This window comes from Vipera berus, assembly GCF_964194415.1.
Source record: "Vipera berus genome assembly, chromosome: 5".
NCBI classification, from domain to species: Eukaryota; Metazoa; Chordata; class Lepidosauria; order Squamata; family Viperidae; genus Vipera; species Vipera berus.
Genome location: NC_138207.1, coordinates 35950078 through 35971615, shown reverse-complemented (window position 1 = coordinate 35971615; position 21538 = coordinate 35950078). Strand labels below are relative to the sequence as shown.

General features: G+C 37.3%; 1 protein-coding gene across 1 annotated transcript in view; it reads left to right on the top strand.

Moving 5' to 3' along the window:
* CLSTN2 (calsyntenin 2) overlaps positions 1–21538 on the top strand; it is a gene marked incomplete at both ends in the record, with an annotated part of 273204 nt that overhangs the window by 231896 nt on the left and 19770 nt on the right. The window contains 2 exons of the mRNA XM_081328917.1: positions 10963–11125; positions 19237–19403. Coding sequence (XP_081185043.1) covers positions 10963–11125; positions 19237–19403 — 330 coding nt within the window. The remainder of the gene's footprint in view (positions 1–10962; positions 11126–19236; positions 19404–21538) is intronic.

Genomic DNA, 21538 nt, shown 5'->3' with positions numbered 1-21538 from the left:
CAGATGCTATAAATGCAAGAACTCTGCTACTAACTTGTTTAATACAGCTTGAACCTAAACCTGTGCCCAATAAATTGGCTTTCACAAATTACCGCAAACCAAAAAGAATACTATCACAATTTGAATAAAAATTGCATTTTGTTCAACTGATTCAACATCTAAGTTCATTAAGTACTATAAATGTTAGTAATGTTGAGTATTTATTATTGGCCATTTAAAGCAAGAGTAATTATGTTCAAAACTATAGAAAAAGTGCATAGAATACAGTATTTGATCTTAAAGGTTCTGTTTATGAGAAATTTATCATAGTATCTTGTATTTATAAAATACTCTCCCTTTATTTATTTAACCTATAAATATGTATGGAGAATTATATATCTGTATAAAAAATTAATTCATGGAATAATTACTTGAGTATTTTACACTAAACCCCATAGGATGATTTTTAAATAGACATATTTTTAAGAGGAGATTGAAAGTAAATCCATAACAGAAAGAATAAGCATGTGAACTGAAAGTATTAAGTAAATGATTCCTTAATGCTGATCATCAAGAGATGCCAATTATTTATTAGCTATTTTTACTGTTAACAGTTGTTATTAACTGTTTTCTAATAGATAGTAGTAGCCATGCACCAAAGCAAAAGTGTCATAAAAATGTTTCCGAAATGAAGTCTAAAAATAGTTTTCCATAAAATATCTGTACATTCATAAGGAATGACATATTTAATCCACTACCGGCATGACAGAATATCTTTGCTTTCTCACCTTCTGTTCACCTCCATGCAAAACTCATCCATCTCCCACACAATGATTCATTTTACAAACAGAATAGGTACAGTTATCGCACAATTTGGGGGCAAGTGAACAAAGCTTTAATTTAAATTCTGCAGCCTAAGAAATTTCCGAGGGATAAGTACATACCTACTTCTCATGTACTTTTTTTTCGACAATGGATATTCCTATTATCTGAGCACAAAGATCTCTAGAGAAGAGGATACCAATTAAGTGGCTTTTAGAAATTGAAGCCTCCTTTCCCTTTGGAAGAACATTGCATGCTGCTTCTTCAGGAGAAAAAGTCTTGCTCCTTGAAGCTTTTTTAGCTGCTTTTCATCTACATAAAAGGGGATGTCGCCAAATCTTATTCAAAAAACTGTTTTGCACAGGATATATTTTGTAGTCTTAAAAACTGTCTTAATATCCTGTCTTCTCACTGGGCTGTAAAGCTTACATCTACTAACTGTCTACCAAAAAAGCACATACATTTCTTGCCTATTCTACTTCAGGGCTTTTCAACTTTTTCACCCATTGTACCACTTTTAGGATATGGCAACATTCGAGTACCACCAGTCGCCTAGCAAGGTGTCAAAAACTTGATGACCAAAAAAAAAAGGAAAAAAGTGATGAGGTAAAGGTAGTCCTCGACTTACAACAGTTCACTTAGTGACTGTTTGAAGTTACAATGGCACTGAAAAAAGTGCCCCCCAAGCCACAGCTGAGCAAGACACCTGCCTGCCCACCTGGCGGCACTCTTCCTCCTATCTGAGATTTTCAATGTTGTGAACATTTCTGTTGAGGATTGGCAGCGGGGGTGGGGTGGGGTGGGGTTTGGTTTTTATTTCCCCCCTTCCTCTTCTGGGTGGTTACAGCAGGTTTTGGTCACTTCACATGACCCTGGGACACTGTGACCGTCATAAATATGAATCAGTTGCCAAACATCTGAATGTAAATCACAAGACCCTGGGGATTCTGCAACATTCCAGCTGATCAGCGCTTCTTCTGGGCTCAGCAGAAGTGCCAGGATCAGTGCTGAGCTCCAGCTGGAGGCTGGTGCTGATCCTGGCACTGCCGCTGAGCCCTGACAGCCCTGGAGAAGTGCTGATCCTGGCGCTTCCGCTGAGCCCTGACAGCCCTGCAGCTCCAGCCGTCTCTCACTCAGGCTTGTGCAGTGCTACCACCGGTTCAGCTCATTCCCCTCCTCCGCTACCACTTTTCTAGGATGATCGCATACCACCTGCCAGGTGCCAATGTACCACAGGTGGTACCCGTACCACTGGTTGAAAAGCCCTGTTCTACTTATTTTCACTAAAAAAAATCCTTGTCTATTTTTCTATCCATTGGTGATAATTCTGATGAATGCTTTATTGTATGATTTACTTTTCTTTAACTTCACTGTTTTTCATACGACAAAAATGTATCATCAAGCTGCCATATCCCCTTCCATTTGATTTTCAAATCGTCCCTAATTAATCTTAATATATCTTCATGTTTTCTTACCTTGTCTGCATTGCATATGACAGCATTTTCATAATTTCTTCCTTAGCTATAATGAGAAAAAGATACAGAATTAGTCTCCAAATAAAATACTTACGCCATCCAAAAAGCAAAGACGTTTTTCTTTGCAGATTATTACAAACTAGTGCCAATTTGTAATGTTCATCATGCACATGGTCTTCAGCAATTAGGGTATAGAATCCTTGTCTGATAGGATACATTATTCACCAATTTATTTCTCCCCCATATCACATTAACTTAATATTCACATTTCAGGGTTTATTGATATAATTGTCACATTGATCCATTTCCTTGGGCACATTTTTTGAAGTTATTATATTTCCTTTTAATGATACAGTACATGAAGATTCCAATCTTTGTTTCAAAATATTTTTAAAAATCAAGTCAGTTCCCTTTCTATAGCTTATTACATAATCTCTTTGATCATTCTGTTTCCATTGGCAAATTCTTTGTTTTCTATCCCCATCCAAGTACATCATTGGGAGACTCAACAGGGCATTGTTTTTCAGTGCTTGAGCTGACCAGAGAGTCTCCTTTTCATTCACAAAATAGCACTTTTCAGGTTCTCAAATACACACAGTCTTGTTCTTTCCAGCCATCTGTTTCTTTCTAGCACAGATCCTGTTAGCTGAGCAGCTTCACAGCTTCAAATACATCACAAAATACAAAATAAGATATTCTCTGCAAAGATGTGACAGACTCAGAGGCAGATTTAGAGAGCATGGGTCTTCTTGAGTAGCTGAGCAGAATGCTTGATCTCCGTGTTGTGGCTGAGAGGATAATCCTAATGCCCTCCAGTAAAGGATCAAAGAAAAATTGTCCTAACTTATGGTGTTGTTCCATCCCTTGCAGTTAAATAAAAATATGGTACCTGAATTAACTAATTTTTCACAGTGGTGATATCTTGAAATTCAACAGAGAACTGAAATTGGTGGCCCCCAGGGGGAGGGCGTTCTCTGTGGGCACGCCAGACCTGTGGAACCGCTTGCCGGTTGAGCTCCGGATGGCCCCCGACCTTCGCTCCTTCCGGCGGGATCTAAAAACTTATTTATTTGAGCAATCCGGACTGGTCTGATGGGTTTGGAGTTGGGTTTTTAATATGGTTTTAACTATTGTATAGATCGGGCATAAATTATTTAATTGTTTTTTAACTTTTGTACTTTGCTTTTTAATATTTATTGCCCTGTACACCGCCCTGAGTCCTTCGAGAGAAGGGCGGTATAAAAATTTAATAAATAAATAATAATAAATTGAAATTCAACTCATCAATTTAAAATCTCCACTATTGGTGAAGATTCATACATGATCCTTCTGACTTGTGTTGTACTACAGATTACACAGGAAAATGAAGGTAAATGGGTGTCGAGGGTACAGTACATTGCATGATAAATTCTGTAAGTGTACCTTGTTGAGGCAACGAGCTTATGTCATTAGGTATAATATTTATTCTAGAAAAAAAGGCAAATCTTAGTCCTGAATTCTCATAAAGAAGAAAGACACTTTTAGTGTTCCATCATTTCCATGCTTCTCATCTGAGTATACAGAAGTGTTCTAGATATATTAAAAAAGAAACAAATTAAATAAGATAGCATTGCTTTTTCCCCTGCAATGTCATAAGGCACTGCTATTTTCTGAAATAATCTCATTCATGTTCATATTGGTGGGATCCAGCCAATTCACACCAGTTTGGTGGAACTGGTAGCTAATTTTTTGTTGCCCAGGACCAGAATGGACTTCCAGAAGCAGCATCCTGATAAAGAACCAGTAGTTCACATATTTGAATCCCACCACTGCCTCAAGGGTAATATCAGGAGGTATGAGCCTTTAAAGCAGCTATTAGTATTCAAGAAAGTCAGAGGTCTGTGCTTGCTTTTGATTTCACTTTGCTGTAAATGGACTGTTCTAGTCTCTTTCATTATCATCTTGATCAGAAATAACGACTTAAAGTGCAAAAAGTGTATAATAGGCTGCAGTGATGCAGAACTTTTGAAAAGAAATAACTGGAAAAGTCAGCAAGAAGGGTATTAAATGAAAAATCAGAGTTTTGCTGATATGTGAAACACAGCCCTATCTATAGATAGGTCAAAGGGAAAATCTATTATTTTATCCTATTGTCTTGCCACTAATGTCATATATTTCAGGAAGAAAAAAAAGGCAGGTGAGGAAGTAAGTTGCATAAGCAGAATTACTGTCTCTTTTTTTCCTTGTCCTGGAGCTCCCAAATTTTAGAGATTATTTTATAGGAAGATCAGGCAGTACTGCCTCTGTCTCAGTAGGTTGCCTGCCTTGTAAAGCAAGGAAGAACCAATTTCCAAAAGGAGAAATCCACTTGTATGACATTGGATGTTACCCAATAAAAGACTTTTGATGTATAACTATGTAGAATTTAATAAATACAGTTAAGCAAATAAAAGTGTAGTGGCTCACAAGATTAGAATGTTGGGCTGACAATCAATAGGCTCATGTTTGAGACCCATTGTTGCTGTGGGTTTGGGTGAGCTCCTATTACATGCTGTAGCTTCTGCCAACCCAGCAATTCAAAAGTGGGTGACCGGGAGTAGAATAATGGATACCACTTCAGTGGGCAACTTCACGAGGACATGAAAGAAGCCCCCAACTCTGGGCATCCCCCAGGCAATGGTGATGTCACCATCAAATCCTTTCACCATACAAACAGTTAACAAAATTATTGAAGAAAAATTACTACAAATGGGAAAACTGGAATTCAATTCTCACTTCATATTTTGTTGGCCAAATATTTCAGAAATTCAATTCAATGAATGCATCTTCCATATGGGTTCCATTATCCGAGACTGTAAAACTAGTACACCCACTCAAGTACAGGGCTTTGAGCTTGGGAGAATGAAATCTGTCATCAGACCTTTTCTTCCACTTCTCTGCCAGCCTCAGCAACCACATTTTCTGAATTTGGCTTCTTGGAATGATTGGATTACATTTAGAATTGTGGTATCTATTTGTTCCCTTTAGAAAATGTTTTTCCTGTGCATTTTGCATTTTACCTGAGAGTTTATATTTTGAAAAGCATATCCAATGCTTGACAAGCAATAGAACTACATAGCTACATTCAAATATTTTCTTTTAGCAAATGCTTTTGTCATTCATACTCACTGTATCAGTTACTTGCTTTCAACATTCCTTCCTTAGCACACTTATTACTCCAGATTTATACAGAATTGATACAGAAAGGCAGAATTGTCCCTTTTCAGCACCCTGTCAACCTCTCCTACCAACAAAGCAAGTCATTGCATTTCCTAGATACTGTATGGTATTTTCTGTATCTATACCTTTATTTTTCCCCATGTAACCTCTAATTATTTAAATCCTTGGTGTTGAACTTGCCTGTCAGAAGGTTGAAACTTCACAAGGCTACAGCAGCATCCCAGGAGTTTTTCAGGACACATGACTAGCAAATTTTCCAGTAAAAAAAGAAAGGAAATGTGTGAAAAATAAGAGCATCTCAGAGCATTCTCATTAAGCTTTTAGGAAACATACAATAAGTAATAAAGGATCAGCATGCTTGTTCCAGTAGATGAATTCTGTCAGTTACTATCAAGTCTCTTTATCAATTTGTGATTTTTCTTTTAAAAAACACTACATGAACATTCATATAGCCTAGACCACGGATCGGCAACCCGCGGCTCCGGAGCCGCATGCGGCTCTTTGAGCCGTCTCCTGCGGCTCCCAGCCGCCTGGTGCGCGCGCACCTCTTCGAACGGGCAGTGGTGCGCGCGCACCTCTCCAAATGGAGAGTGGCACCGCCTGTTTGGAGAGGTGCGCGCGCACCTCCCCAAACCTTTGGAGAGGTGCGCGCGTACCTCCGCGCAAACGGGCCGCGGCATTGCTCTTTGAGGAAGCTGCCGCGGCCCGTCTGCAAAGCTGCCGAAAGTGGCACCTTTGCAGATGGGCCACGGCAGCTTCCTCAAAGAGCGACGCCGCGGCCCGTTCCGAGAGGTGCGCGCGCACCTCTCCGAATGACCGGAGGTGCGCGCGCACCTCCCCAAACCTTTGGAGAGGTGCGCGCGTACCTCCGGGCGAACGGGCAGTGGTGCCGCTCTTTGAGGAAGCTTCCGTGGCCCGTCTGCAAAGCTGCCGAAAGCGGCAGCTTTGCAGACGGGCCGTCGCCGTCGGGCAACCGGGAACTGGTTCCATCTCACTTTTTAAAAAAATTGGCAACCGCGTGCGTCCGCGCATGCGCAAAAAAACGTTTTGTGCATGTGCAAAATGTTTTTTGCACATGCGCGTGCATGGACATGCGCACGCGGCTCCCAGTTTTTTTAATTTGTGATGGAACCGGTTCCCGGTGGCTCTTTTCCTTTTTTAGGTTACCGACCCCTGGCCTAGACATTACTTAATTCACATTTTTGAGACTGTTCACATTTACTCACTTTTGATGTACTTTTTGAGCTATGAAATTAACTGCACAAATTTTGAAAAAAGGGGAATAATGAATGGAGTGTCCTTTCCTGTATTGATTAGTGTCATCAGAAATCAGCACAGAAAGCAAGGCCATTCAATCTCCTGGGTTCCACAAAGCACAGGAAGAAATTGCTTGCCAGATCACTGAAATAAATCTCAAGTGCTCACTGAAAACCAACAAGATCCATTAGGTGACTGGGGCAGAATATTTTAATCACACTGTCACCTTTGCAGAAGTCTAGGATATTGACAAAGCGAATGTAATCTAGGAAGTAAGCTAACATGGCAAAGGGCAGATGACAATATATTTCATCACCATTGCTCCAAGATAAAAAAAATAGATCCAACTTATGATAATGAATGTCAGTTGAGCTAGAGACGAATAGCTTGATTCTAGTTGCTTGTCTCCAGTTTCCATAGCATCAGCAGCATTCCAGCAATGACAATTTAGCATTAATATGCACAACTCTCTGTTGGCCTTGAGTGAACAGACAATAACCAGTGCTACTTCTACTTGTTCTGGCCTTCCACAGTCACCCAGTCCAGTGACAGAGGCAGCAACAAAAGTAGCATTAGCTATAGCAATGAAGGTGATAGAGGCACCTTTCCCTATTCACTCCCTTCACTACTAGTGCCATTGGCCTGCCAAATGCTAGCTTTTATTCCTTCACTGACAGTCAGATTCACTGCCGATCTCATCTCAAATCTTTGATTCCTATCAGAAATTCCTTTCTTTCATTCTCAATGCTTCTTCATTGCTGTTCTCATCTTTTAGTTCTATGTATACCATCTCACACATCATCATCCCATTAGCAAACCTTCATTCTTCAATAATTCAGCAGCCTAACTACATCCTTCCAAAACCCTGTTCCCATGAAGCAGTTTAATTTAATTTTATACAGTTTACTGTCCAGACTCCAGCTGACTCTGGACAATGTACAATAATACCAATAAAATGAAAATAGAATACAATCATTGTAAAAGAATAAATAAGAACAGATGGCATATCTAGCTAACCTCACCCACTGATAGTTCTTTCCGTACCAGCATTAAACTCTCTGTGAGCTCTAAAACAGACCTGCCAGTTGGTGTGTGTGTGTGTGTGTGTGTGTGTGTGTATCTGAGTATGTATATATGCGTAGGTATGATTTATATATTTTGTACAACTAATGACAATGTCTATAATGGTCCCTCCTCTTATTTTCCCACAGAAATCACTGGTTAACTTGGTTGGGCTGAAAAAAATTGACTGCTTCAAAGTCACCCAGCCAGCTTCCATGCCTTAGAAAAAATTGAAACCCACACTTTCCCGTTTGTAGCCCAACACATCAACCATTGCACTTGGTTCTTTTTCTGTATGTCATTGATGTGTGAGTGAGAGAGCAAGAGAAAATATTTCTGTGTCTACTATCATGAATAATAATTGTTTCTGTGCTCCAGTCTTAGTCCTTTCAACTATCCAGAATTTTAATAGAAGAACATATATGTAGTTCAAGGTTGAACTGTATTGTTTAGTGCTCTCTGAGCTTTGTTATTTACTTACAGATGTTTCATTGCCCAGCTAAGTAACATCATCAGTGTGATGACTCAAAGCTTTCTTAATTTGCCAGAGCCAAGCAGTAATTGCTTGCATGTAGGATAAAACTATCAATCTGCCTGGGATTCTTCATGAAAAGTCTCTGAGATAATAAATATACAAGGTGATTTCCTTAATGACATTCAGATGTCTGAAACTAATGCTATAATTTTGGAAATTGAAGTGTAGCATGAAGAGGGTATAAATATTGGTATTGTAGAAAAAAGGGTGATTTTTATTTGCTTATACTTCACATGTTGGTGCTAATAATCTTAGTGTCAACGCAGACTTTCTAAAATGATTGCACAACTTCTGAAACATGTGATACAGCTTACAAATAGTCCATTTTAGGCTTTTATAAGTGTTTTGGCATTACCACTGGTGTTGCCTCAACATAAATTATTCTAGTGCTCATATTTACTTCTTCTTCCCCATGCCTTGAATTATAATGTTGATGCAGGCTGATTTAATTTGGGCAGACTCTTTAATTCAGTGGTCAGAGTCCCTTTTCAATATTTGGATCAGAGAGATCCAAACTGCTGTCCCAACTTGATACTTTAGCAGTAAACACTAGTTCAATTTACAAATAGCTTTTGGGTTATGACAACTCATTCAGCAACCATCTATGCACCATTGTTCTTGCCATTGGCTTCTGCACACCTGCCCATACTCCATAGCACATGTTGTAAGGACCCACATACCTGCCTTTGATCCATAACATGTGCCTATAGCACTTCCCTGCCCATAGCTCTCTCCAACAGCTCTCACTTGCTGACCTGAAATTCTCACTTCTACTCATATCATTGTCACATGAGATCTTTGGTCAATGATCCAAGCATCCAGTTAAGACAGCAGACAGGAATGCTAACTGGTAACATGACATCGTTCTTTACAATTGTATCACTTAGTGACAGAAATTCAAATCCTAATTGCTGTCTTAACCTCAGGACTATCTGTAATGATTTACTTCAAAAGAGTTTTTGAATCAAGTTTCTGGAATTGAAGTGCCCTATAGACTTAGTGTCTGCCTCAGACCATGTGTGGATGGGAACAAATAAGGTGACCAAGGGATAGCAGATGTTTCAGGCTTCACTCATCGTCTTCCTTTACATGTTTATTATACACTAAATCAGGATGCCTAAAATCTAGAACAAAGGATGTCAACAAATGAATAGAGTGATGGTGATAAAAATACCCTAATATGGTTACACATTTAAATGCTTCTGTGATACCATTTCAATGGAGAGAATCAACTACACACCACTCTAGCAATATGTGTATAGCACAGGGATCTGCATCAATATAAGTAAAAAACAAAAAGAACCCCTGAGCTAGATCTTGCATAAAGTTGTTTTATCTCAGGTGACTGATCTTTGATGAAAACTGTATGATCTTGTGAAATGAGCTGCTATTTTTTTTAAAAAATCATGGAATATATAGTTTGCAAAGGGCTTCAGAGATCCTTGAGTCCAATTTCCTACCTGGTGCAGGAAACCACAACTATATTATACCTGACAAATCTGGCATCTGTTTAAATAATTTAGTAAAGAAGAATCTACCACTAGCTGAGATGGTCTGTTCTGTTTCTGAGCAGATCTTGCTGTTAAGAACTTTTCCTGGTGTCCTGAAATCTGCATGTTAGTCATTTTAAAATCCTTCTATCTTGTCTTGTGACGTGAAACAACTCTTAAGTTATTCTACCCCACATTCTACATGGCAGCTTGAAGAAAGTTATGTCTCTATACACACCCAGCTCCTTATAATTTCTCCCTTCCAAGTCCTTACAATATTAGTTGTTTTCCTCTGGATATTGTCAAGTGTGATAAAGTCCTTCCTAAAATGCAGTGCCCAGACCTGGACCCGGTATTCTAAATACAGTCTGACAGCAAAAGAATTTAAAGAAATCTAATTGATGGAATAGAGTCATAGCTACAGTAACAATTAATAGATTATAGCTATTAGTTTACAGATAATGACAGCTATGTTTTTAATTATCCCTCTGCTTGCAATTTTATAGCATTTTAAACAAATAGATATCATGAATTATAACTAAACAAATCCATCTGAATAGATTCTTTAGGTAACCAGCTGTTGCCAAATTGTGAAGAAAATTATAGTGAGCCTTCATGTTGTATTAGAGAAATGGTGGTTGTACTGTTACTTATCCCTAGCTTATAGATTGAAATTATACCTGCCCTTTAATATAGATATTATTACCTCTGAGAAAACTGTTCTAATATTTATGGATGGATATTTGAGAAGGGGAGAAAGAGATGGAGCCTTTCTTTCTTTCCTATTGGTGTTCATTCTGCATAGGAAGTGAATACTAATAAAATCCCTAGGAACAAATCTACTTAGTTATTTCTTCCAGTTGCTGCACTATATTTTATAACAGCATATACTTGGGGGGGAACAATCATGCATATGTGGCTAAATCACACAGCATTTGATCAAATCGTATATGTATTTACACTTTTTATGCAAAAAGGAATTCTGAAATAAATATTGTATGCTATAAACATAAAAGTGTAACAGGACCATAAAAGTCCTCTCCAGTTTAAAGTATAGCAAAATTCATTTGTTTTGGTTTATCATCTCCCAAACTTTGTTCATGAAGCTAGGTAATATTTTCTTTCCTTTTCTTCTATTCTTTAGATTTGTGATAAAGAATGGCACTACTATGTTGTCAACGTTGAGTTCCCAGTAGCTACCTTGTATATGGATGGTACAACATATGAACCATATCTTGTAACTAATGACTGGCCTATTCATCCATCACACATAGCAATGCAACTCACTGTTGGTGCCTGTTGGCAAGGTAATTATATTAATTTGAATGCTTAAATTGAAATTTGACTGTATTGATATTTCTATTAAATAGAGGGTTGTATTTAATGAAATCATAGTTTAGACGCCAGCTGAGGAATGTTCTCTCTGCATTTAGACCTTTGTAAAGTTTGATGTAGAAATGCAGACCCTGCCCATGCAAAAAAGTAATATAATTTTATTTTTAGAAAACAAGCATTTATTGAACAATTTAGATAATCTCAATGCAGCAAGAAAATAGTACTCTGTGTGTGTGTTTGTGTGTGTGTCTACTCTTTCAGCTCTATTCTTCCAATAATCTATAAAATCCCAGACCTTTTCTACTTTAGAAATAGAAACCTGGAATTAGAAATTATGTTTCATTTATTATACACTGTGCTGTCTTGCAAATTGTTAACAATTACCTGACTAAAAACTGTTGCCCTATTCCATTCCAAATAATTAATTAACTAGTTATGTTTTATTTTGATTCATTTTCCATACTTTTCTTTTACTACTATTACATCATTAATTAAATAGCTTGATGATCCTCTCTCATTGCTTTCTTTCACTTAATTCATATACTGTGATTTGTTTGGTGTTAGCTTAGTGTGACTTAACAGTTTGAATTCAAGAAGATATATATGAACTGTGAAATCATGTACTGTAGTTCCTAAAGTGTGTGGCTCTAATGTAGCTTGTTTTATGTTGAATTTTATTTATGTACATATGACATTTTACTATGGAAGCAAAGATAATTGTTCTTAATGTAATAAAGCACCTTCCACAACCTGACTCTGTATATGTATTGGAATTGAAACATCCATTTCTATCCAGGTTAATTTTCAATCACTTTTTTGGGGAGGGTGATTTAATGAGTTCTGGCAATCCCAAATCACATGAAGAATACTATATTACAAAAAGCTATCAAAACATTATTAATTCCTATTCATTATATGATGATGGTGGTGATGTTGATTATATTTGGTTAATGACTATAGTATTACATTCTTTCCATTTTCCTCTCATGTTTCAAAAAGTCAGCTAATTAGAAACTAAGTGCTGGACAATCATGTGCTATAGTTAATAAGTTGTAACATCTTAGTTAGTCTCATACCTGTTATTTATTTTGAAATGATATCACCTCTGGCTTTGCACTTCTGGTCAAGCATATGTAAAGAAGAATGTATGGATAGATGGAAAGAATTTTGAATTTTCATGTAATTATCCTCACTCCTGCCATCTTCAGGAGGCTGAGGACAAGTGGAAACATTGTGAATCAATCTATGCTCCTCCATCTGAATTGTAGGAAAGTGTTATCTTGACTGAGCTGTGAAAGATTCTTAAGTAATAAAAACTCTCTTGACCCACTGCACACAAAAAGGGAGTTGAGGGAATTTATATCTCAAATCTGACTGAAAATTGGAATTCCTAGCCCTAGCTCCTAAGACTTATCTGGAACCGGAAGAGAGTTGATGTGATTCTAACCTTCAAAAGGGGAAGAAAAATGGATCCAGGAAACTATAGATCAGTTAGGTTCACATCAATACTTGGGAAAATCCTAGAAATGACAATCAAGCAGCAGATTTTTGAGTGCCTAAAAGTGAACATAACAATCACTAGAAGCCAGCATGGGTTTGTTAGAAACAGAACATGCCAGATAAACCTTATTGACTTCTTTAATAAAGTGATTAAATTATTAGACAAGCAAAATGCTGTGGATATAGCTGGATCACCGCCTACTTTGGTCAGATTAAAACAATGTGGAATAGATAGTACCACCACCAGATGGATTCAAAAAGTGTAGCTTGAAGAGAGGGAAAGTAGTTAAGACTGATGCAATGGAACTACCAGCAGACCACATACTAGGCATACAGACCAGCTACAGTACCTTGGTATCCCACAGAAAGATAGGAACCATAATGAGGAGACAAGAAAGACAGCAAAAACCAACTGCCACCAAAGGATAAGACAATGGAATGAAATGCATGGATAAACTTGAGGAAAAGAGGAAGGAGTTACATCCTACCAGCTAAGAGAGGTATGAGTCTGTGGTCAGTTTACAGTCAAAGAAAGAAACTAGAAAAGGACCTACCCTAATGGATCTAGTAGTGAAAAGCTGAGGGCAGGAAGTTGTACTTCAGACTTGCAAGATTCTGTTAATATAGCCTTACAGTGAAATAGATTTAGCTCATCTGGTGTTGTTTCTATCCAGTTACCTAGGACAGACAGGCCCTGAGAAGCCAACTCAATGGGAATAATAAGATCCATGCCACCAAAACATATATCTTTATGGTATTGTTAGCTAAACAAAGGAAGGCATAGAGACTGCTAGTGGAGTGAGCCAGAATTTCCTCACAATATGTGGAGGTTTCTATATCCGTTCAACACCCAGAAATTGTACATCAGCAAAAAAGAAGAAAAAGTGGGGGGACAGCTGGGGTCTACTGAGTGTCAAAGTTACTGTCTGGGATGAAGCCCAGAATATTGAAGACGACATCAGTAAGTTGGCATCCAAAGATGAGCTGCTAAGAGAATGCCTGAGATAGCAACAGACATGGGAAGACAATCAAACAGAGGAATTTCCATGGCAAGACAAATCCCTGCATGAGATGTACCATTAACAGATAGTTGAAGTGGCAGACATTGAGAAATCCTATTAGGAACTGAAGCACAAGATCCAAAGAAGCAGGGGTTTACCACTCTAGACAGGACCTAAGGTACAGAAAGAACAGAGACAGTCCAACACATAGTAGCAGGATATAAGATGCAGGCAGGAACATATTGAATGATACTACCAAGTAGCTGGCATTGTGTATAGGAACCTCTGTACAATGTATGCAATAGATCCTCTCAAGTCCAGATGGGAGATTCTTCAGAAAATCATGGACAATAGAAGTGCTTAGAACCTATGAGATTTCCAAATTCAGACAGGCAGGCAAGTACTAACCAATCAACCAGATATCATGATGATAGACAAGAAGCAGAAGACAACTGTGGTAAGAGATGTAGTGGTGCCAAGTGACAGCAGTATCAGGAGAAGAACGAGTATGAGAAACTGGAGAAGTAGCAGGACCTGAAGAAGGAACCTGAAATGATATAGAAAGTAAAAGCCAACATTGTTCCAGTGGTGGCAACAATACTTGGGGCTATTACTCCTAAGCTGGGAAAGTGGCTCCAACAGATTCCAAGAAGAACATCAGAGCTTTTTGTCCACAAGAGTACAGTGCTAGGAACAACTAACAAACTTTGTGTTCCCAGGCCTCTTGTAGAAGACCTGAGATTGAGAAAGACACATTCAAACCCAAAGGGAAGAGAGATTAAAATAAAATGCTAGAATGCAAAACCAAATGATTTTCTTTACATATTGCATTTGATTCTATGCAAAGACACTTGACCATGTGGAATAGGTGGAATACTATGTGTAGTTCACATGGTATTCTTTGTTAAACTCTGGTTATTATGATTATTTCATACTATCAGTTCATACCCTAAGTGAATAGAACTCTCTGCTAAGAGATTTCACCTATACATAAAGAGGACTTGGCAAACTATAAGAAAATAATGGCAGAAAACTGAATCAAAGCATAATATTCAACTTGATATTTAATTCAAGAATTCCACAACCAAAATGTTGAATTCTGAATAATGTACAATATTTTACTGAACATGAAATGTTTCTTTAGTTATTAGATTTTTATTCCCTTCTTCCTTTTTTTCTGCATGCCCTGACAGATCACATTAAAAACTTAATCCCTTACTTGAAGTCCTGTCTTCATTCTTTTCTTCTTGGTTGGTTGTTCCCTGAAATATACTTTTGGGTCCATTGATTGCCATTTTTTAGAACATCAAAAAATACAATAGCAATAGAAATAAAATGGATAAACAGAGAAAGCAGTTTCATGGTTTGCCATTTCTGGAGGAAAAATTTGTATGTTTCAGAGGAAAAAGATAATCAATAGTAGTATAAAAATAAAAAAACAAAACATTTTTATTGTATTAAATAAAACTGCCTTCCAAACTCAAATCAGATGAATTGCTGCCATTAATCAACACAAAGCAAATATAATTATAGGTGTAAAGATTAGCATAAAAGAATTAAAATAATTGCCTAGAGGTAAGAACAAAACAAAAAGTTTAACTAAAAGGAATTTTGAAGATAAAGAACCTCACTTAAATGTGAGTGGCTTTGCTTTTGTTTTGCCTTTGAATCCTTGTTGACTCCTGTAACTACCAGAATAAGTCTTGCAGCTTTCTCGGAAAAAGGTTGGAAATGTTTTACCATTGCCTCCTTCCTATGCCTTACCTACCTGGATATATGCCTGAGACAAGACTAGAATTCATGGTCTCCCAATTTCTAGCCTGCTTTTTAACCACAACAACAAACTGGCACTCACTCATTCATTCATCCACCTATCCATTCTGCCTTTATTATTTTTATAAATAACTCAAGGCAGCAATGCTCCTTCTTCCTCCTAATGCTTCTTCTTTCCTAAAACTTCTTCTTCCTCCTATTTTCCCCACAACAACCCTATAAGGTGAGTTGGCTGAGACAGAGTAATTGGCCCAAAGTCACCCAATTGGCTTTCATGTCTAAGATGGAAATAGAACTCACACTCTTCCTGTTTCTAGCCTGGTTCCTTAACCTCTAGACCAGACATGTCAAACTTGTGATGTCACGTGACATCATGTGATGTATCAGAGCTTTTTTTCCCATTGCCAGCAATGGGTTATGCACGGTTTCCTCATGACGCATCTGGCCCATGGGCCGGCAGTTTGACACCCCTGCTCTAGACCATGGGTGTCAAACTTGCCACGTCACATGACGTGTCACGATGTATCACGACTCTTTTTGTATTGCTGGCAATGGGGTGGATGCAGCTTCGGTATAATGAAACCGGCCTGCAGGCTGGCAGTTTGACACCCCTGCTCTAGACCAAACTGGCTTTTTATTTAGGTAATAAAAAGTAAATCTATCCTAAACATAAGAGAAAGCCAAATATAGTAGACCATAATTAAGCAAGTTCAGGTGCTATTGATTACTATACACATATAAAATCAATTTTAGGCATAAAATTACATATTTTCAGATATTTCATCTATTGGCTTGAAAACATGAGTTTCATACAATTTCAGCTTATTTTTGAAAGTGTTCCATATTATAAGAGAAGACATTATTACTGCCACCTGCTATTCTGTCATTCAGATATCTGGATGTCTGTCTGTCTGCCTATCTTCTCTCTCTATAAATAAGATTGAATGGAGAATAGAAGTCAGTTATCTCTAACCAATTTTTTTTTGCATTTGAACATAGCCATTTCTTTTGCTATTCAGATGAAATACAAGTGGTGCCCAAATTATATTTTGTATGAAACAGACACATTAATTAAAGATATTTAAAAATTGTGCTTGTTTTCTACTGCACTGAAAAATGTACCACAAACTAAAGAGTTATCACACATCATTGTCACACATATTGCTAAGTACATTTGATTTGTGCTTAGATTGTAAGCCGCCCTGAGTCTTCGGAGAAGGGCGGGATATAAATGGGATTAAAATAAAAAAAATAAAAAAATCATACAAGAGTTTTTTAGGAAGATGTCAAATGTTATAATAGTCTTCTCCAAATTTCTCCTTCTCAAGCAACAATTTTATCAGCTACTCATTTAGTACATTAAGTTATTTATTCAACCTGTGACATAACAAATAAAGACTTGGCCAAGGCAATCTGAATTAGATATCTGAATCCCAGCCAATCCACATCCACTACATTGCATTAGTTGTATTTAGAACAGAATTTAGAAGAAACTGCTGTTGATCAATACCATGCAATTACCTTTTAATACAGCTTTTTCCTATTATGTTTGAAAATGCTATTAATTACTTTATTGATTAGCTCAAGGACCATATAAAAGTGCAGAGTTCCAAACACATGTTATACTAAAATGCAGTAAAACAATTTAAAATGGAATTGGTTAAAATACCATTTAAAATAAAATAGAAATAAAATACAATTTAAAATGAAATTGAGATAAAATACATTTAAAAATGAAATTAGTATCAAATACAGCAATATGACATGTAGACAGATAAAATATGATAAAATTATATTTCACTATCACCCCTACAATCTATCTTCTTACAAAATTTGTCAATTTAGCAAACCAGGAAGTTTGAGGTTGTAATTTTATCTGCTCTAGTAGGCATAACTTAGGGAGTTTATCACTCTCCATTTCATTAATTTTATGCTAGTAATTATGTGTTCTAATTTTGGATAGAGCATGAATTGTGTAGATTCACAGTTTAGCTCTAACTGCTGCAGCAGATGCTCTTAGATCTATGCCCAAAATAGATCTCAGGTGCTGGGACTCCATTTGTTATAGTGTTGTAATTGAATATATAACCCAAACGTCTGCTCCATACAAGAGCAGAGGAGTAACCTTAGCTTTATATACTCTGATTAATGGGACCTGGGACCCTGGATAGCTATGATTCTTTAATTTAAGCAGCAGATTCAAACGAGGCTTTGCTCTGAGTGTGCTCCATTGATGATGGCAAGCCCAAGATCCAGACTTGGAAAACGTTATGTCTAAGTATACAAAGGTGTTAACCTGTTCAATTGGTTCACCATCTAATTTCCATCTATGTCTCTCATGATGTTTTCCAAACACCATGATTTTTTATTTAGATTTACTGGTGGTTAGGGAGTTGTCCTGGCAATAGGAGCGAAACCTTCTTAATAGCCTGCATAATCCTACTTGTGAATACAATAATAGGATCATATCATCAAGTTGTCAATTATAATAACTGATGCCATGATATTCTGAATTCTATTTCTTTGGAACTTGACCTCTTTCTCCAAAGCAAAACTATTTCACTGTTAATATTTATATATACATAATATATGTCACAGTATTTTAATGTTTAAAAATCCACAAAATCCAGTATATAATCTGTGGCAACTTCTGATGAATTTCAGAAATTATTTTGCTGGAATATTTCAGTACAGAGCAGAACTGTAACATAGATGTAATTATAGCTCATGGAATTAGTACTAAGTGACTGATTTTAACATATTTTAGATTAATACTTTTTGCCACTATTATCTTTCATAAATATCCTCTATATGTTTCCTCCCTCATACGCTTAGCAATAGCGCTTAGCATTTAGACTTATATATTGCTTCATAGTGCCTTACAGTACTCTCTAAACAGTTTACAATGCCAGCATATTGCCTCTACTAATCTGGGTTCTCATTTTACTGATCTTGGAAGGATGGAAGGCTGAGTCAACCTTGAGCAGGTCAGGATCAAACTCCTGGCAGTATGCAAAGTCAGCCTGCAATATTGCATTTTAACCACTGCACCACCACTGCTCCGCTCATTGGTCTTTGGTCATTATCTTGATCCTTTGAAAATCTCTTGAAGAATTCACTTGCTCAGAAGGTTAAAAGAGAGTGGAAATCATGCACATTCATAGAAACCTTTCCAATCTGTTCCCAAATCACTGTAAATGTATACTTTTTCACACCAATATTACTGAAACTGGTTATTTATTTTTTCCTTATCTATATTTCAAGAACATTAAAGAGAAGCATAGAAGTATTATGTAAATTGGGGTTGTAGCTAAGCAAATTTGATAGGTGGACATTTTGTTAATTTAGCATATCTAGATTACTATTCCTGGTTTAGATTTGGCTGATGTGTTATTTTTAAATCTGGCATGCTATTTTCAGCTTTTTGTTGTACTATATTGAACATGAATCTCTGTATATATTTAACATAATGAGATGTTGGATTTATTCTGTTTCTACACTGAACAGTTTTTCCATCATATGTTACAAAAATGATTTTTTTAAATGCTATGTTTCAGGCTAGGATATATTTTCACACCTAAAATATGTGCAATAAATGATGAGAGAACTACAGTATAATTAGAATTATTTGACTCCAAAATATTAGTGTGTAAGCCATTTTCTTCTTACATCTTTGTTGATAAGAATAGCAGCCCAGTTAACATAAATTGTTTAAAACATACAGTATATGACAGAGCTGAAAATACTGATATTCCTAAATAAATTTGCATGTATGAATGACATGACAATTTGTGGTTCGTTTTCAATAGGAGGAGAAGTCACAAAGCCCAGATTTGCTCAGTATTTCCATGGCAGTCTTGCCAGTCTTACCATACGACCAGGCAAAATTAAAAGTCAGAAAGTGATTTCCTGCTTACAGGCTTGCAAGGAAGGTCTGGATATTAATTCCCTGGAGAGTCTTGGCCAAGGAATAAAGGTAAGATGTGAACTGATATAATCTTTACTAATATATAAAACTGATTTATGAAGTGTAGAGCACAAGATAGAACACAAAAGCACTCCAAGAAGCAATCTAATTTGCCATAAAGTCACACAAAGACAAAGTAGAAGTGGAACATTGGGACACCAACTGTGTTCTTTCTAGTGTAGACCTATAGAAATCAGATGGTGTAAGTGTTTCACAACCATTCAGGATTTCCATTTCATTCTGTCAGTGAAATGATTCTGTGTAGAAGCAAGTGCGTTTCCCATGAGATGCAACACACAAACCCTCAAAACCTTGGCAAGTTGTGAAAGTATGACATAAAAATTTCATAACTAGAACCATCTGCAGCAGATAGATCCATTTTTGTTATTGTTTGCAGAGGCCATAACATATCAGCATGATCAAAAAAGGTTCTAGCACAGATTGCAAGTTTGAGGACTTGAGCACTAAACAACACAAATTATTTTTTTTATTTTTTATTCTAAGAACAATTCATCAGAACTTTTAAAAAAGTCAAGCCGCTAATGCAGATTTCAAAAACTGCAACACATTATGCTTACAAACCATATGACACCCCCACCAATGGGAGTAAGCCACAGTAGATAAGTATTGAAAAAATAGTGGGACAAACATTTTACAGATGCATTCAATCTATCAGAATCACTGAGTGCTATACTTTTCATAATTTTTATTTTAAAAAAAAAACAAATTAGAATACTTATATTGAAAACAGAACTTGTAATTAAACCAAATATTCATTTTGTTTGTCATTAAAGGTTCTAGAAACCCCTTCAATGTGTTAGTTACAGCAAATCAACACTCTCAAATTCTGAAAAGGTTAAAAATAAGTTCTACCAAAATGTATTTGCATTGTATTACATTATAATTTTTTTCTGACTTTAAATTCAGTTTGTGACATTTTGTAAATAACTCCTGTGCATTTAAGCATTTTTCAATTCATATCAATGTACTCACCCATTAGGTCGCATAACACCTAATTAATGAAAGGCTGTATGATATAAATAACAAAGAGAATGCAATGAAATTTTGAATAATAATTGTGTCTACTAAAAAAACATAAAAAATGTTGTCAGCTCTTCCAAGTAAAACAGTCAGGAAACCCAACTAGATTAGGGCTTTTAAACCGGTGGTATGCGTACCACTAGTGGTAAGTTGGCACCTGGCAGGTGGTATGTGTAGGACGGGTTGAACAGCACTGTAAAAAAAAGTGTAAAAGTGGATGAGGTGAAGGCCTGTGGTAAAGTCAGCTGGAACTGCACATTGCCTGGGTCCTACTGAGAACCCAGGATCAAAGCACGCAGCTCCAGTTGATTGGCGGCGGCCTTAGGATAGCAGGCAGCCTCACGCAGTCTTCAGGTGGAGATTCAGTTGGAGCTGCGCAACGCATTGCCTGGGTCCATGGTGGTGAACACCTGCTGAAGCTACACAGGGTAAGGTTGCCGCCCCCACCCAGATGCCCTCGCCTCCCCCAAGCATTTTTTTTACTAACCTGCTTTCAGCTGCATTTCGTTTCTCCATTTGCTTCTCAGTCTTCGCCATGCGTTTGTGGGACAAAAAAAAAAGTTCCATGAGAGTTTCTAACTTCTTGCAAGATCTTGCAAGAAGTTAGAAACTCTCATGGAACGTTTTTTCTTTTTTACCGATAGTCCCACAAACATGTGGTGAAGGCTGAGAAGGAAATGGAGAAACAGAATGCAGCTGAAAGCAGGTTAGTAAAAAAAACGCTGTGGGGTGGCGAGGGCATCTGGGCAGGGGCAGCAACCTGACCCTGCAAGCAGGAAATCTTGCCAGGGATTCACACACACACACACACACACACACACACACACTTTTTCCCTGGCTTGCCCTGCATCTGGGGTTTCCTTCTTTGTGAAGAGACCTGCCTTAAATGTAAGGTCTCGAGGCTTCCTTTGCCCTAAGCTACCTGTTGTGATGGCTGCTTTTTTGAGCAACGTGGGAATCGTCCCATGGAATTGTTGGCATTAGGATCCCGGTGGAGGTTGCCTCGCCTTAAAGGGATCTGTTGTTTTGGAAAGGATCTGGTGTTAGGAGGCTGTAATCTGGTCCGGTCAGTCACCAATCCGAAGAACCTCGATATTGTTTCA